Here is a 17,928-nt window from a genome sequence, read left to right as displayed (position 1 = left end):
AAGCAGCAGCAAGCTGGGCAGGGGAGATGACTATACTTTCTCTGCCTCAGCTTTGTGGCAAGGCCCCTTGTTGTGCTCCATCCCAGTACAAAGAGGTTACATATCAACAGCCTGAACACAAAACAGGACATTTAATCATGTTTATTGTGACAAACAACAACTTCAAATAAGATCTGCAGCAAAACATCCCCTAACACTCAGCCTCAGGGGGGAGGTATGGTAAGAGATGTTGTACTTGCTAGTTCAATTAGTATTACCACATCCTTGCTGCATACGCACTGTGCCTACTTCTAGGGACCCTCTGCTTCAGGCGCACCAGCAAACCCCCACAACGAGGCATGCAGATGGAACATGGCAAATCTTTCAACGCAGCACATAGCAACTGAGTCAAGAAAAATCTCAGTACAGTTCAGACACTGATGTTTCTCCCTCTGTAGCAGATACATTTTAAGAGAAGCCACAGTTCTACTTAATTAAGTCTGTTTGTGATTTTTCTTAAATCACTGCCTCTAAGATGTTACCTTTTCTCCCTGACACAAGGGAAAGAGGTAATTAGCAAGCAAAAAAGCCCCGGGGTTTGCTTTGTCCAGATGTTGTTCTTACATAACACAGTATTTGCTTTCTGGAAAAAAAAAAAAAAAAAAACCACCCAAACAAAAACCCCTGCACTAACACGACACACTTAGATAAAAGGAAATACCACCCTCACTGCTATGGGGTGGAGAAATCCCATGAGACAGCTAGCACACACCAAATAGCCTGCCAGCCACCAGCAGGCCCTACCACAAACCCCAATTTAAGGAAATAAGTGGGGATGAATGGGAGGTCACACCCTTGGTGATGATCTGCAAGGGCAGAAAACACCCGCTGTCCTTCATGAAAAGGATTCCCTTCAAAACCACCTCTCCAGGGGATGTTACAGTGCTTTTTCACTACAGTTTTGTCTGCTCTTCCAGGCTGTAGTTTTCTTGCTGCAGCTCTTCCTGTCTGATAAAACCGAAACTCAAGGCAAGAAGGATTACAAAAAACAGTGAATAGCAGCCAGACACCATTTGTGTTCACATACTATAAAAGTGTCTCAAAAATACTGTCTTCAGTAAAAAATATAAACAGATATTTTCTCCCTCCTTGCTATTAAAAATCCTGGGAAATTACAAGTTCTGTTTCCAACAAGAGATGGAAAAACACTTAGGCATGTACATTCTTTAAGAATAATACCATCTATGTTCTGGTGTATATATTTAATATGGTTTGACTTTTAAAATGAGTCTTAAAATCAAACCTTTGAAACTGAACTTACAATGAAAAATAAATATAGGCTCATCTCCGTGTCATATAGGTTCACCTTTCCCCTCCCCCGACAGTACAGTCTTTTTTTGCTAAAAGACAGCACAAGAAATCACATTAAGAGAAGAGATGGCCACGAGGCCACCATCTCTCTGATGACGAAGTAACTTGTTCACTGGAATTGACTCCTGGGTTTGTTGTCCCGGCCTGTTGCTGCGCAAGTACAAAAAGTTATCTATGAGTCTAAAAAATAAGGGCTGCTCTGAGCCATGATCAAGGTGCTTAAAGGACTTTTGACTTGGAGAGCCATTTGCTGATGTAAATTCTTCAGCATAGTCACCATGGCAAAAGGTCCATGAACAGAAAGGCCAGTGCCGGTTTTGCACAAAGTAACCTCTCATCTGCAGTATGCTCCCAGCAAAGAGCTCACAGACCATTCAGAAACACTGAACATCCCACTTGCAGCTTCACGAGTGATTTTTGTCCACAGAGTCCACCTCCACTAACTTTGTGCTGTCACAGTACCTAGAGATTGTCTGGTCAGCTCACAGATGTTAGTCCTGGGCTCTTCTATATGATGTTCTGATACAAATACTCTGGACAGCATTTCCAGTTCTTTTAAGAAATCCTGTAACAGATACAAACCAGAGAACCCTTATTAACAAATGTGAACGAAGAGGCTTACTTATCTTTCTAGAAAAGAACTTTACAAGGTTAAATATGTTGTTGATAGTTTTCCAGTGCAGAAACCTAGACAAGGATGGCAAAGATGAATGCCTGTAGGTCTACACGTTCAGTCTCCCCTCCAATCCCCACACCCTTCTCAGGAAAGATCACTGCCACAGTTTAAATGGTTAAACATCTCCAATACGTGCACCAGCCTTGAAATACTGCCCGTTGGTAGCAAGGGAGCTGGGCAGTTTCCTGCATTTTGACTCTGGCTGGAACAGCCCGACTCCTCCCACACTCTGGTGGTAGGAGGCAGAAAGGTTTAAATGCAAATCTGGTCAGTTAAGACTCTTCCCAACACAGTCATTCTCAGCTGGAGCATGGCAAACACATTTTGTAACTGAGCCAGCTGGTCTCCAAACTGGTTTGCAGTTTTCCTGGAAAGATTTCCACTGCATGGGCAACGCTGGGATTCACACAAGTACAGATTTCAGCCAAGCACTAGTAATGGTTAACAAGCTTGTTGGAAGCCAGTCCTGCAGCATTAAGCAGGAACTAGAGATAGGGAAGGTTATGGGCTTCATCTACATGAAACAGACCGACAAGGATTGACTGTTTACGTAGCTTCACTTTTTATTTTACTTACTGCTCACACACATCTAATTACTTACTGCAGGCCAAGGGAGCTCTTCAAGGCTATGCAAACAACTCTCTATTTCACTAGCTCTCATTAGTTCATGTTCTACAAGACCGTGAAGCATGAAAAGGAACAAATCCCACTGCAGAAGAGAAAAAAATATTAACAACTCAAAAAAAAAAAGATACTGCATTTGTTTCTTTATCGCTGTACTATGCATGTTTTTCTTCTTGGATCAGAATGTGAGAAAAAGGAACAAAAGGAGACAGCACATTATTTACCTGGGTGTGGTAATGAATGACACCAAAGAGCAACATCCAAAAGGAGTGAAAAAAATTCCTTTGGTTTGTACATCGTATCCTACTGTAAGGTCTCAAAATTTCTAATTCTTGGTTTCCAAACACACCAAGTATTTAATTCCTGCTTGTTCACAAACAGTTTGATAAATTCTTTTCTTACCTTCTGAAATAAGCTGGTTTTAGCCTGCAACCAAACAGGGCAATTCTCTCCTTATATCAGGGGTCTTATAACACCAGTACACATGCAAAAATAAAAGCTGACAAAAGACACACGAACGCAACCAACTACAAAGTCACGTGTGTCTGGTCCTCATAATGTCCCAGGCCAAATGGGTCAGTTTGCCCTTTGTTCCCAAATCAAAACATGCCTCCCCGACAGCCCCCCAAGACAGGTACCAAACACGGAGAAGCAGCACACAGTCCTCTTTCTCTGCCCCTGCAGACACAACTCCAGCTAACAGCAGGCCAAATCCTGCTGCCCTCACTTATGCAAGCAGTGAGCACTGCGGGCAGGCAGACCTCTGACAGGAATGTATCAGATCAGAGTGCATAACTCCACAGATGGGAATAAGCTTTACCTCTTGCTGCTTAACTTCTGCAAGATAACCAACGTTCTTCTTGCTGAAGATCAGCTGCACAGGAACAGGAGTCCTGAAGTCCTCCTTCCAGAGAGAAAGCAGCAGTTTCAGAAGGCTATAGGTGGGATTACTCTTCACAGGCAGCCTCTCAGAGGTCTTCTCTCCAGACTTCATCCTGAGACTCAGAGGAACACGATCAGAAACTGTAAGAAAAGGAAGAAAGGTAAACTCCTATCTCTGCATTATTCTTTTATGACTACAGGTGTGTTGGTCCAACAACATATTTTGCACAGCTGGTACCTAAACAATTGAAGTTAACACACAGTGTAAATCACTGAACCTAAGAGGGCTGGAGTTCAGGAACACGCAAAATTATGAGCTTTGAAACTATACAAACATGTATATTACATAGGAAGAGATTTATACTACTCAGAGAAAAGAATACCATTTGTTGGCATACAGCCCCAAGTCTTGAAAGATGACTGACTAAATTAAAGTCAGCCTAATGTTTAATTAAAGAGGACCCAGGTGCTACCCCAAAGGGGATGAGAGTAACACGGTAAAACAACATTTAAATCTATAAACAGATTAAATATTTGTTCATAGTTTTGACTATAGGCAGAGTTGTGTAACTTCATACCAGTGAAAGTAAAGCTGAGCAGTGTAACTGCAGCTAAACATACACAGAGGGCCGATATCAGATCTTCCTTGGTATGGGCTAATGGAAGGGGGCAGATTTACATTGCTGCCCCCCAGAATGAAATTTCACAATATTCAGATGTGAACTGCTTCCTGAAAGAATGAACCATGTATAAAACTTCTTAAGAAGGCTCTTAAACCAAGAAATTAGAAGGTTGCCCAGGGAGAAAATGTCCGCATCCAGATCATGAACTCCTGCTGAGAAAACCATTGTATTTAACACATTACAGCAAAAGGAGGAAAAAAACCCAAAAAACTGAAAATGCTCACAGAAGTCACAATACACAGAAAACAAGTTACTTCTGTTCTCTCCAAAAAGAGCCATAAAAATGTAATTTAAGGGAACAGGCCCTTACTTTTAGCGAAAAACAACTCAGTGGTAACTTTTCAGAGGCAGAAATACTGGAAAACGTCTCACATATTTAAATGAAGGTATCAGTAAATAAAAACAATGGGGATGTGAATGAGAACACCAGATCTGAAGGCTGGTTAGTGACAGTAGAATGCTGTTTTGCAGAAGGTGGAAGGAAGTAAGAGCAACCACCCAAATTGACAGGAAAAAAAAAAAATTGCAGACTCAATGACACGAAAGAGCTCTAAATACTGAAGTCTCTGATCCCAAGGATTTAAGAGAACTGTAATAACAGATTTGAGTCCTAAATAGGTTATCACGACTGACTTACCCAGCAAAGAAGCCAACTCAACCGTGCACTTTGCCAGCTGCTGTTCTGATGTGGGACACATGAACTGGAAAACACAAAAACCAAGTTGTATCTTCGTCCCCATGCTGCAGACTGGACAAAACAGGGCTTCGCAGGGGATAAAAATATCAGAGAAGAGCAGGCAATTTACAGCAAGAAGCACAAGCTGTAATCAGGAGACCATTAAGATGGAAAGAGAAGATCACAGATGAAAAGGGGATCCACGAAGGCTAATTTTAAGTAACAAGCAGATCTACACAGTATAAAAAAAAATGCAGTGCAGCTTTGCTACATTTGAGCTCAGACAAAAACTGTTCAACTGAGCTCAACTGTGAGGCAAGGCAAACTAACAAGTTTACAGGTATGATGACAGCTCAAAATGGCCCAAGGGTTGTTGGGTTTTTTTTTTACTACTTCTACCTTTCTGCATTGAAGTGTCTGACTCAATCTTCCTAGCAAGCACTCCAGCCAGACGTAGTCAATTACTTCACCCTCATCCCGTGGGCCCACAGCAACACAGAGCACATCCTTGATGAAAGAGACAACAGTAATTCACCTGTTAGTATCCTGCACTTCCACAAACAGATCTCTGGACCTATGACAGAGCAGTTCATAGATAGCCCTCAGGTCCTCAATTAAAAAAAAAAAAAATTAAACTAGTATCCTCCTCATTGCACAAGACAGATTAAAGCTGAATTTTTCACAACCTTACCTATGTCTGATTTTCTACCATAGTTCTCACTAATGCTCACAAAGTCAAAGAGGGCAACCAACGAGTTCATCCTTCTTAAAAGTAAGTAGCTCTGAAAGCTGTAGATAGATAAATCTGATACTGCAACAAGCAAGTTCAGGGTGGAAGTGCTACAGAAATCCAGGGTCCTCTTGTATTGTCAAGGTAGCTTCAGTGGCGACACAAAGCTGAGTATGAAGAGCCCTAATAGGGTTATGTATGAAAACTGGTTTAGCCAGTTTTACATGTGGTAGCATTTTCTATCACCAGCAGTTTACCACCCAGTATCAGAAACCCAGGATGGAAATCAAAAGAAAAAAAAAAATTTAAAAGCTGTATCTCAAGATACCATACGGAAGTATCTTCAAAAAGCAAGAGTTTACAGAAAAAGCCCCTGGTTTCCTCACATACCTTACCCTCCTCTTTTTATTTTAGCTCAAGCAAGAAAGTATTAAAGGATGGGTACTCATTCTTATACAATTGCTGGGGATGCGGTGACAGCGAGATCCAATATTATTGCTCAAACAGACAAGAAGGAGCAAAAAAAAAAATAGGTAGAATACATAAAGGTAAAAAAGTTAGGTTTTTAGAATTCTTTTCCTCATGGGTTACTCACACAGGTTATAGAATTGCATGATTTTTACAAGAACAGTGACCTTCTAAAAGTCCAGGAGAAAAGACCAAAGTGTAATTTGAACCAGCTTGAATGGAAAATTGCTTGGATCTAAGGCTGAAATTAAGTCCATACCATCTCCTTCTTTTTAAGATTTGCTGATTCTCCCCAGTTATAGCTGAATGAAGGTGAAGACGTGGACTGGCAAAAATCTTTCAACAGATTTGTACAGATTCATCTGACACTTAAGTCAATATAGAATTCCTGGTGTTTAAGATAGGACAGTCTACCAAGTTCCACAGAACTGAAAGAACCAACAGGAAATACTGTGAACAGAGACCAGGAGACTCTCCATAAAAAGAGCAGGTCTACAAAGAAGTAGCTGACTCTTCAGCATAGTGTACACAATGCTCACCATACCATGGTTTCTATGCTACTTGCATCAAAAAGGGCACTGCCACGCTACAGGAAATCCTGTATTTGGGATAGGGCTCCTGACCAGGGAACGCTGATCTACACATAGACAGCAAGCAGGGGGATGAAAAAAACATGAGACCTTGCCATTGTGCTTCCTAAACACTCCTCACAGCCAGTTCTTTACAACCAGAACATCCCCTTTTAAAAAAAACAAGCAAGCAAAAACCCCACCAATGTGAAAAATAAAAAGGAAGTTAGGGCAAGCCAGGAAGTGAACACTGTACCTTAATCTCGTTGATGACTTGGGAGGGAAACGGAGCGCAGTGCTGACAGCCTGGAGGGCAGTCCCTTCTCAACTCCAGAGCATCCTCACCAGGCAAGGGAAGTCCTGGGACTTTCAGCATCCTGTTGAAGGTTGCCTTCACTTCTCTTTTGATGAGTGCTACAAAGAACAGGGAACAAAGCTTGCCTACTTCAGCATTTCTCTCCAGTGAGGCAGACAACTCTTTCCAAACACTACCCTTGTTAGCCTCTCATTCCAAGGGCCACGGCGAATGAGGAAAGGATAGTTTACACTTTCAAACCCTTCTCACTCTGAGTTCCTATTATATTTAACGGGCAGAGGCACAGGTGGAGAGAGTGCACTAACTCACAGCTCTAAAAGGCAGCCACCCATAACCACCAGGTACCAACAACAACTCATTTTCCATCAGGTTTCAGCAGGTTTAATGGACAGAGTAGCTAAGCCAGGAAGCAATGTCAAAGTAGAAAGCTGAATCAGCATGATCATACCAGTTCAACCACTGTGCCCATGAAAGCCATATGTTTTCTACCAAAATAAGTTTTGACCAGCATCCAAAACACTGAACTCCTGCTGCTGCAAATGGTGCCAGCTATTCCTCCCTAGATTCTTGGCACAACCTCCTGAAACAAGGGGTTTTCAGAGATTCTGAAGAGTTGCCAGAGCACTATTACAGAGTAAAAGGATCACAGTTGCCTTCAGCCTGCTGAAAACACGCCCAGTCCAAGAGGTGTTTGTTTCACAGAAGATTTCAGAAGCACTCTGTACACATGGACATACGGTGTCATGCTCAGCATCCTACGAGCCTCCATAACTAAAAATCACTTACATGGGCCAAGCCTGAAAAACCCCTGAAGAAGGTTCTTGGAGCTAGAAATCATTCCGCATACTCCTAAACAAGAAGGGACAGAGCAACCGCATGCTTCCCACTAAAAGAAAAATGAGTAGGACCAAGTACTTTATAACACCGGAATAAATTCTACCCCTTGATCTCAGAAAAAGAGTACAATACACAGGTTAGAAGCCTCAGTTCAGGGTAAGGAGACTCACCTGCAATATTGGCAGAAAGCCAGCCACAGGCTTTCTCAGTAGCCAGTTCCACTGCAATGTCTTCTGCACTACTTAAAACCTTTACAGGGAGGATAACAAGTGATAGGAGATTTACTACCAGGCACAGCACTGTAGTCAGTAAGAATTCAGAAGGAAGTCTAGAGGGGAAAAAGCTTAATTTTGGCATGCAATGTTTAAACAGAGCACCACCACCTCTGTGGGAACTCATACTCTGAGGCATAGGACCAACCCATCTTGATTTCCCAAAGGTCATCAACCCCATACAAACTCCATCAACTCTCGGGGAAGCTGATGCTAAAACTAAAGCATTATCCTTGCAAGAGGAATGCAATTTATATACCATTCTAGTCTCAACAGTTAGCCATAGGCTAGAGTATAACTTCAGTCAGAATATTCAAGGCAGCCTGGCAGAGGTGACTCTCCTTAGCTATTAGTCCTCACATGAGGGCGTCAGCAGATTCCATTGTCCTAAGCTATTGGGGGATAAGCGAAGTAGCAATGGAAAAATGGTAACTGTCCAGAATTAAAGTCAAGGTCTTTAGTAAGTTTTCGTGAAAATACATACTGCTGCAGATGTCTCTTCTGGCAATAACACCCTTACTGCTTCAGGACCTTTCTTTTTGCAAAATCTGCAAGAAAAGAAAGAAAAAGTGCCATGGGATTAGTCAAAGTCTTTGGACAACACTCAGAGGTTCACTACTGTAGCAACTTGCACACGCTCTCTTACAGTCAAAACCAGTTTGAAGACTGCAGTGAAGTAAGCCAGATCAGAAGAACCAGACAAGGAAAGAACAATTACAAGCCACCAAACTGCAATACTCAGTTTTCCAAAGAGGGGAAATAAAATAGCTGCAGTGGATGTCTGTTTGGAGCTGGATGCAGAGGGACACACAGCACCTTTATTCCTTCCTACAAATACGGCATTAACTGGCTGGAGGAGCAGCAGACAGTCACCCTAAGAAGAGCAGAGGTCAGGGTTTATAATTACCAGAACCTGAGCACGACAGGCCAAGCCCAATTAGGCCTCTAGATTCCGCAATAAGAAGGGAAGGCACAAGTTTAAATAACTTTTCCTCCTTACTCTCTGCCTTTGATGAGTGCCTGGGCCCCTTCCTCATACAGATGAGCGCAAACCTCTTCAAGCAGCTTGTCATGATTAGCATCCTCCTCCTTCACTTTATCCTGCAACATGACTTCAGCCCTTTGAACCAACTCTGCTACCAGCGTTGCCCTGTAAAAAACCAAGAACAATCGGACTGAAATCAATGCAAGAAACAGTCCACACTAACTGTAACCAGCTGTTCTCCCCAATTTAGAAGAATACCCATCTCAAATGCAATAAACCACTCTGCTAAAAAAGATTTAATTGTGCTGTGTTTAGTACTGTACCATCTCCTTGTTCTTCTCATAAGGAAGAAAGCAGCAATGAAGATACCAATATAGTACTAAGACATAAGAGTCAAAAGCCTTTAGGTTTTAACAGAAGCATATATGGTTACAGGTATCTTTTCTGTCAGCAACACCTTTACACTCTCAATGGATAATAGTGAGAAGTTCAGAGATGTCAACAGCAGCCCACTACAACCAGCATTCCTTGTGGGCTGATACCGTTTAATGTCTTCAACAAGTTGGACAACGCAACCGTGCAAACTCTCAGCCAGCTTGAGTGACACGCTGGAGCGCAGGGCTGCCATTCAGAAGGACTGTGACAAGGTGGAGAAATGGGCTGACAACATGGTAGCAACTGTGCACCTGTACAGGCTGGGGTCTACTGGCTTGGGAGTAGCTCTGCTGAAAAGGATCTGAGGTTCCCAGTAGACAAGCTAAATGACTTAGCAGTGTCCAAAGAAGGCCAACCTTATACTGGGCTGACATTAGCAACAGTGCAGCCAGCAAGCCAAGGGAAGTTACTGCATCCCTCACCACTGTGAAGCTGCATCTGGAGTACTGTGTCCAGCTTTTGGACCCCAGCACAAGAAAGCCATTGACAATTTAAGCGACTGCAGGAGAAAAAAATCATTAAGATAACTGGGATGCTGGAGCAGACGACCCACAAGGCGACTAGGGGAGCTGGTTTCGCTTAGCCCGGAGAAGAGGAGAAGGTGAAGGGAGAAGGAAGGGTTATAAAGAAGACAGAACAAGACTCTTCCAGGAAGCATAAAGCTAAAGGTTGACAGGCAACATACACAAGCTGGAACAAGGGAAATTCTGATAGGATACAAGGAAACATTTTTCACAAAGCCTGCGAAAATTAAGCATTGGAACATAATACTAAGAAGCTGCTGAATCCCCATCCTTAGACACTTTCACAGCTCAATTGGAAGAGGTGCCAAGCAACCTGACCTAACTTGCAAGCTGGCCCTGTTTGGATCAGATGACGTCCAGAGGTCCTTTCTGACCTGAGAATCTCTTATCATCAGCAAGAATGTTGTGAAAGGGATATAAAGTCTCAAAACACTGCACTATGTTCACATTCCATGTTTCCCACAGTCATATAACCCTCTTTCAGTCCCTTCACAAATTCCCCTCTATGACAACAATCAGATGTTGCTGGATCCCACTATCATAGCCTTATACAGCCTTGGTGTTCTGCATACTCTGCGGGAAGCTTTCTTTCCCCCATACACACAATTTTAAAGGACCAACTCTTTGCCTCATTAAAGTTACTTCTTAAGTCACAGAACAGATTACCAGCACTTACTTGATGTGCTTAACGCAGTTGGATCCCACCCTCTCTGCCACAAATTCAACTGTCCTCCGCAGGGAGGGAGGCTGGTTGTGGAAGAAGGCCTGTTCCAACTCTACCTGTTCAAGAGAAAAGTGCTACAATTGATTAGAGCACTCCACCCAGATTCTCCTCTCCTCCACACAGGAATGGACACAACTACCATCTGGAATTGTGCTAAAAGGCACACAATTAGCCTACACTAGAACTTTCTACTACTGTAGCATTCAGTACCCCTGTAAAATATTTGCTCCCTATTTCCTTCTAACCATTTAACCCAAAGCTCATTATCAGGGTTTATGAAGCTACAAAAGCAAATGCCCAGTAAAGGGAAGAATGGGAGAGTTCTGACAGCACCTACTAGTAGTGAATCACCACACAGGGTTTGTTTTTGGAAAGACAGGATCCTCTCTTTTAATTACAGGGTGGTAATCCTGTAGGCTGCAACACAGCTGGCTCTTTTGGTGAAAAGCATGGCTACAATCTAACCAAAACAGAATATGAGGAACATACCAACATTTACCTTAAAGAGGCGTCAGACAGAAAAATCAGCTAGTTGTTCCAATTGCAAGAATAATTACTGAAGTTATCCGGATTTCAACACCCACACGGTATCCCAGCCACATGATTATAACAGGAAGAATGAGGAATAAGGATACCCAACTGTTAAACACAATGTTCCCTGCTGCCTAGGCTCATTCTTTTGTTTCCCTGGCATTAGCATACCACTGCGTACCCTACCCTCACACAATTTCTCCTGCCCTGCTTGCCCTTGTGACTCCCTAATTTCATTACCTGCAGTTTCCGCTGTGCGACAGAAGCCTTGGGTGCCAAGGACTCTGCAGCTGTGGGAGTGATTTTCCTTATAAAGCCACTATTTTTTGCTCCACTACCAGCCACAAAAGAGGCAAGTAGTTTCCGCAGCTCACCTGTACACAAAAACAGGCAAAAGCAGTCATCATCCCCATAAGCAAGGGAACAAATCAAAACTCAAGAGAGAGACTTTCACATTGTCAGTCTTGTTTCCAGAGCAGATTCTGTCAGCTTCTGTGAAAGCTTAAGTTTCAGAGAAGCAGAGGGGCATCCCACCCATTTAAGTGGCTGGGCATAGCAAAGCAGGCAAGGCTCCGAAGATAAAAGAGGAGGCTTCCAAAAAGCTCCCTGGCTCGTAGAACTTGTTCAGAAGGATCAGGGAGCAGTCATTTCCATGCAGCCCTTTTTAGCATGGCAAGCGGGAACTGTAAAGTCTACGAGGACAACAAGGCAAGCACAGTTACACAAAATTCCAACAGGGTCAGGAGGAAATACCAGGGGAGAAGCCTGAACCCCTAAAAATACCAAGGGAAAAGCTTGAAGACACGTTCAACGCCTAGAAGCTTTTGTGATGCAGGTTTAACATACAGTTTTCCTAGCAACTAAGTCCCAAGAAGCAGAGCGCCATCCCACCATCTGGGACTCTATCATCTACAGAAAGGTATTTCGCCAGTGGCAGCCAGATCCCAGGAAAAAGGTGTCTCAAACAACCACCTGATAAAACACCAGGGCACAAGAGGATTCTTCCCCTCTGCCTCGCAGCAGAAATATGCTGAAGGATCAAGGCATTCCTCACAGTGCAAACACCTCTCCCTATACCTTGGATAGAAAACTTATACACTTACTCCTTATAATGCTTCCTTCCAGCTTGTGAAGGGTGAGTTCCCCTGTCCTTCTGTATTCAAGGTCTGTTGATCAACTACCCTGACTGTGTAGCCTCCCTCCCCCAGCTTCACCAGATACTATCCAGAGCTGCACAAACTTCTGCAATACAGGTTTTTACCAAGGTTGACTCATACACAACTGACACCTGAAGTCATAAGGAGAGGTAAGAAAGATGATCTGAGGACTTACAGTACCAAAGGACAAATATAAATAAAAATAAATATATACGAATATATTTTCTTTATATAACAAATACAAATAAAATACTCACCAAGATAGGGACAGCAGGTATAAAGTAACTGCTGATCCACCAAGGGTACAGAGTCCTGGTGAGAAAAGGAAGAAAGTGCTGAAAGGATACAGCAGGAAAGAAACAGTCTTCAGCAAGTCAGAAACCCCATACGCGTGGTCACAGGCTGGTTTCAGAACATCCTTTCCATGAAAACAATAAAAATAACTGGATTCCAAATCCACAGTAAAATTATGAACTTTGCAGCCCAAGCGTTCAGCCCAGCCCTGTAACACGCAATGAGCTGCTCTGCATTTAGTTAGTGCAGCTCAACCTTTGCTTCTCATCACTGCCAATGCCCAGCTGAAAGCTAACGTTACAGAAGGGAACCAGGACTGTTGCCACAGCTGCTACTCATAGAAGCGAAACCTGTCCATGGAGGAGAATAAATGAAACATGTCTGCTATGTGTTACAGCTCCACAGGTGTCTTCACTCAGACTCACAGGAACACTGCACTGTGGAGTAATGTCACCTCAATATTACACAGCACAGCTAGAGGCATGGAAGGAAAAACAACTTCAGATCCCATCCATGCAGCAGTGTGTACTACACTCATTTGGGAAAAAAACAAAAACAGTTGATCTCTGCATCTTACTTCTGCCACTGAAGACAGTGAAAAATAGAACAAGATACCTTAGCAAACATAACAGCTCATTTTTCAAGGAATACTATGGATTCTCTTGCATGTCTGGGAGTTATCTGAAACATCAGGCTTGCCATAAGCTCACCTCCTTTTCTGCTTGCTCATACTATTTTCAGTTCAGGTATCCTTTATCATGCAACTAGAAAACAGGTTACTACAAAGACAGCAACCTTGCTCTTATAGTCCCATCTTACTTCTGCTGAGTTCACCATTACTATTACTCATTTCTGGGAAAAGCTAACAGTTCTCTCAGCTCACCTTGTACTGCAATAACCAGTGAGTAGCAAAAGAGCATCTGATCCTCCAGCATAACTTGGCACCTATTCTGCAAGCCATTGCAGCAAGCCCCAGAGCTGTAACACACACAGTTTACAACCCAGGATGCAATGCAACTGAGGCACTTGGACAAACTGGGGCATCGCGTCCATTGGCCTAGATATGCTCAATGCAGCTGCACTGAAGCCAAGCTCCTGATAAAATCTTGAACTCTTCAGGCCATGGCAAGTCATAGAATCGTAGAACAGTCTGGGTTGGAAGGGACCTTTAAAGGTCACCTCGTCCAACCCCCTGCAGTGAGCAGGGACACTTTAGCTAGATCAGGTTGCCATGAGCCCCATCCAGCCTGACCTTGAATGTTTCCAGGGATGGGGCCTCCACCACCTCTCTGGGCAGCCTGTGCCAGTGTTTCACCACCCTCATTGTAAAAAATTTCTTCCTTATATCTAGTCTAAATCTGCCCTCTTTTAGTTTACACCTTGTCCTATCACAACAGGCCCTGCTGAAAAGGTTGCCCCTCCTTCTTATAGGCATCTTTTAAGTACCGAAAGACCACAATAAGGTCTCCCCGGAGCCTTCTCTTCTCCAGGCTGAACAACCCCAACTCTCTCAGTCTTTCCTCACAGGAGAGGTGCTCCAGCCCCCTGATCATTTCTGTGGCCCACCCACATTCACAGATTCAGAGGACACGCCACTGCACCAACTCACCAAAGCCTGAGCAGATGTCACAGTATCCATCATCAATTCCTCCTGCCTGACATCAGCGGTAAAAAACAACTCTTCAGGGACTGATGGAACCTGAAACAGAAACCCCAGCAGTTAAACCCAAACAGCAGTCAGTAACTTACACCATTTCTGATAAAGAGGACAGTAAAATCTCACTAACCTGCCACCCACAAAAAAACCCTAGCACTAAGGATCCTCTCTGCCCTAAGGAGAACCTTTCCATAAAATTAAAGATTTAGTTTGATCACAGTAACATAAGCCACCTTCCTTACTCTCACCATACCTCATCTTTCACCTTTCCAACAGGTTCCTGCTAAGCAGTTACCTTGCTTTCAATTGGAGGCATGGTAGGATTTCAAAACTTCATCACACACTATCCCTTTATCAGACAAAGAAATTCCCCAGCAATTCATGGTTGCCAGCTAGTCATCCACCTTTGTGACAAGAGCTCCCAGTTCTAACAGGAACCAGCTGCCAATTTGCTTACAAGGATGCAGATTTGTAAGTACAGAATGTGATGTGTTTCAGCAGCAATTAGAATTCCTATTAGAAAAGAAATGTTGCTTCACACAACTCCACTAAAGTAAAACAATTCTCCATTAGAATGCAGAGGATTCTTTAAACATCACACTAGTATAAAACTAGTATAAAAAAACCCCCAACAAAACAACAAACTACTGTTTTGCAGAGTTTCAATTCATTTCAATACTGTTTTCTATTGAGTTCCGTGCCCTGCTTTTTCTTCAGAAGAGCTGTGTGCATACAGGAGACTCTACCTGAAAAAGCCAACCTAGAACCGCAAGGATCATCAGCTTGTTCAGGAAACTCATCTCCTTATCTTCAGAAAGGACCATTAACCTGCCATGCAGCAAAAGCAGCAAGACAGAGTGTTAGATTTCAGTAGCTCAATTTTCATTAAGGAAAAAAAATCCCAAACCATTAACTTTCTAATTATACTATTTGTCACCATGTACACATTCCTTACTCGTCTGCCTAAAGAGTGGAGAGCAAGCTCTACTTTTTTGTGCATATGCATCTGAATGAGTTGGTTTAAGCTGACACTGGAAAATTGAGTGTTAAGTAACTCTCTAGAACGTGCTTCAGATTTTCCTCATTTATATAGGAAAGAAAACTAGAGCATTATTTAGGCATGGGAGACCTTGTCAGTTTAAGGTTCAAATTCAAAGTTTAAAATTCACAGCTGCAGACGTAGAATGAGTGAGTAGGGATTTAAAGAATTTTGTTTACTTAACGAAAAACCACATATTTAAATCAAATATTAATTTCTGAGTTTAGAATCTTCTCCTTTTGCAATGTTATGTAAGATAAAAAGCACTCATGATTTGCACAAAAAAAAAGGCACTTTTCTAAGAATTTCATGCATTCTCAAACACCAGACACCCCAACTAAGCAAGCAAACCTTCACAGAAAAGTTCTTAACAAATACCTTTTCCCAAGTTCTTACCTGTATACCTGCAGCAAGAGACAAAATACTTTCCTGTAGTAATCAAGGAAAGGAGCAATATGATCCACAAGGGAAAGGTACTCCACAATCCAAGGAATAGTGAGGATAGAACGTTGATCCCAAATAGACTGTCTCAGAAGCTTCAACACATCCAGTACAGGCAGGGTCTTAACGGACAACAAAAGTTAAAGTAGCAGCTTAAAGTTACCTTTTGATACTTAAAGAAAAACTTTATCTATATCTTGACTTTTCTTTCTAGGATTTCATCTTCTGTACAAATAAGAGGTGACTTGCTGGCTAATGACAACATTTCTTTGCACACGAGCAGAGCTAAAAACCACACTATGACAGCAACCGGAGGTCCCACTGGGACTTTCAAAAGTAAGGCTATACACCTGACTATGTACAAGTGGAGTCAAAGTCTAAGCCCTGTCTCCCTGCATTCAGTATGACACACTGCTAGGAGATGGGTGTGAAACTAACAAAAACATTCCTGGTAGCTGGATTTTACACCACAAATACAAGTCTTCTTAGCTAGGTCAGAGTTCTGGTATGACAGCCCCAGATTAGCAGAAACAATAGAAGACCGAGTACCTCACCATCAGTGCATTGCTTCCTCTTTTCTAGCTTACACAAACTCTTCTTTCCTCTGTTCCCAACCCCAGAATATGCTGTAGGGGCACAGAACAATATAACATCATCCCAGGAACAACTGGGTCGCTTTGAACAAAGGGCATAACTATTCATAATCCCCTCCTTGGATCAGAAAACCTGCCTGTCAAGGAAAAGGCCAAGTTAGATTTCTTAGAAGAGTCTGGTTTCTTACTTGGTTTCTTAACGCTACTGCAGAGTCTTGCAAGTCTCTAGTTGGTTGCTCCGCACTGCGATATGGCAAGAAAACAAGAAACCCCAGGAACTTGGCAAGGAGTCGTAGGCTTAATAGGACCACAGTGAAACGCTTCTTTTCATCCTGAAATGAAGAAAAGCAAGCTGGGGCAATGCTACCCTAAACTGGCAAAGCAACTGCCCACATAAACTTCCACTCTCTTCATGTAAAAGGGCCACATAGCTTCATCACTGCTTTTAATAAAGGCAAGTTACCAAAATACCTATTCATCAAGCATTCCACTGCCTCACTTATAGCGAGAAGAAATTAATCCAAGAGCTTTCTAAACCAAGCAGCTGTTCAATCACATCTTCATATTAACAACTTCAATGAGAGGGCAGAGAGCTGATCTTGTGTTGCCTCCTTTATACCATTACTGCTCTGCAAGTCTTCATGAAACTTTGGGTGCTGCTTTGCTAACAGACTACAAGCTGTGACACCTCTGATAGGTGTAGATGAGTGAAGAAACATCTGAACAGGCATGAACAGGCATTCTAACTAAAATCTTTCTACATGGAAAAGTAACAAGGAGCTATTGCAACTGAGTGCAACAACTGGACTCAGTTAGTTCATTGATCTAACACAGGATACTAACAACCTAAAAAGAGGCTCTTGCTTTCCAAACTGTTGTGCATCATCTCTTATGATACAGTTCTACGAAGCACCCTGAAGCACACAAGCAAATGGCAAGGGGCTCAGACATCCATAATGAAGTTGCAGAGTTATGACAAAACCAAATGAAGAAGCTCTTGTCCTGCAAATACAGTGGTGGGAACTCCAGGCAACCCACAATCAAGTCAGTAATTCTTTGGGCACTGGAATAGCTCAGGGAAATTCATGCCAGATGTGTATGCAAACAAGCTTACCTGTTCATCCATATCTGCTTCCCCATCACTGTGCTCATGCTCCACCAGAGTAAGGCCATTCAGTTCGAGTATCTTCAGGCACAGACTATCCATCAGGTGCTGATTGAACTGGTAACTTCAGCAAAAGATGATGATGATGAGTCAGACTGGGCTGAAAACAGCAGTAAAACCTCTACTAACACACTACAAAATTTCAAGCTTGTCTCACGAGTTGTATCAAGCATCAGCAGACATCCAGTGTAACAAACTTGACAAACAAGAAAGCAAAGGACGAGACTAGTACTGACCCCCTTCTTTTCCACTCTTATTTTGTACTTTTTCAAACAGACGTTATTTAGCAAGTCCCAGCAT

The 17,928-nt window shown here is 42.7% G+C and overlaps 1 protein-coding gene across 2 annotated transcripts in view; it reads right to left on the bottom strand.

Moving 5' to 3' along the window:
- Positions 1 to 631: 631 nt before the first annotated feature.
- Positions 632 to 17,928, bottom strand: part of CDAN1 (codanin 1) — a 33,800-nt gene continuing 16,503 nt past the window's right edge. For both annotated transcript variants that reach the window (XM_086461982.1, XM_086461983.1), the window contains 17 exons: positions 17,578 to 17,692; positions 16,652 to 16,795; positions 15,826 to 15,992; positions 15,137 to 15,218; positions 14,343 to 14,432; positions 12,697 to 12,751; positions 11,523 to 11,656; positions 10,704 to 10,807; positions 9,084 to 9,233; positions 8,568 to 8,631; positions 7,982 to 8,060; positions 6,915 to 7,072; positions 5,291 to 5,398; positions 4,853 to 4,916; positions 3,471 to 3,673; positions 2,628 to 2,735; positions 632 to 1,915 (listed from right to left, as the gene is read on the bottom strand). In XM_086461982.1, the coding sequence (XP_086318108.1) occupies positions 1,790 to 1,915; positions 2,628 to 2,735; positions 3,471 to 3,673; positions 4,853 to 4,916; positions 5,291 to 5,398; positions 6,915 to 7,072; positions 7,982 to 8,060; positions 8,568 to 8,631; positions 9,084 to 9,233; positions 10,704 to 10,807; positions 11,523 to 11,656; positions 12,697 to 12,751; positions 14,343 to 14,432; positions 15,137 to 15,218; positions 15,826 to 15,992; positions 16,652 to 16,795; positions 17,578 to 17,692 (1,951 nt within the window). In that variant the 3' untranslated portion in view covers positions 632 to 1,789. The remainder of the gene's footprint in view (positions 1,916 to 2,627; positions 2,736 to 3,470; positions 3,674 to 4,852; positions 4,917 to 5,290; positions 5,399 to 6,914; positions 7,073 to 7,981; positions 8,061 to 8,567; positions 8,632 to 9,083; positions 9,234 to 10,703; positions 10,808 to 11,522; positions 11,657 to 12,696; positions 12,752 to 14,342; positions 14,433 to 15,136; positions 15,219 to 15,825; positions 15,993 to 16,651; positions 16,796 to 17,577; positions 17,693 to 17,928) is intronic.

This window comes from Leptosomus discolor, chromosome 3 (genome assembly GCF_034619465.1).
Source record: "Leptosomus discolor isolate bLepDis1 chromosome 3, bLepDis1.hap2, whole genome shotgun sequence".
Taxonomy (NCBI): domain Eukaryota; kingdom Metazoa; phylum Chordata; class Aves; order Leptosomiformes; family Leptosomidae; genus Leptosomus; species Leptosomus discolor.
Note: the sequence above shows the minus strand (reverse complement) of the source record. Positions and strands in the feature narration are given on the sequence as shown.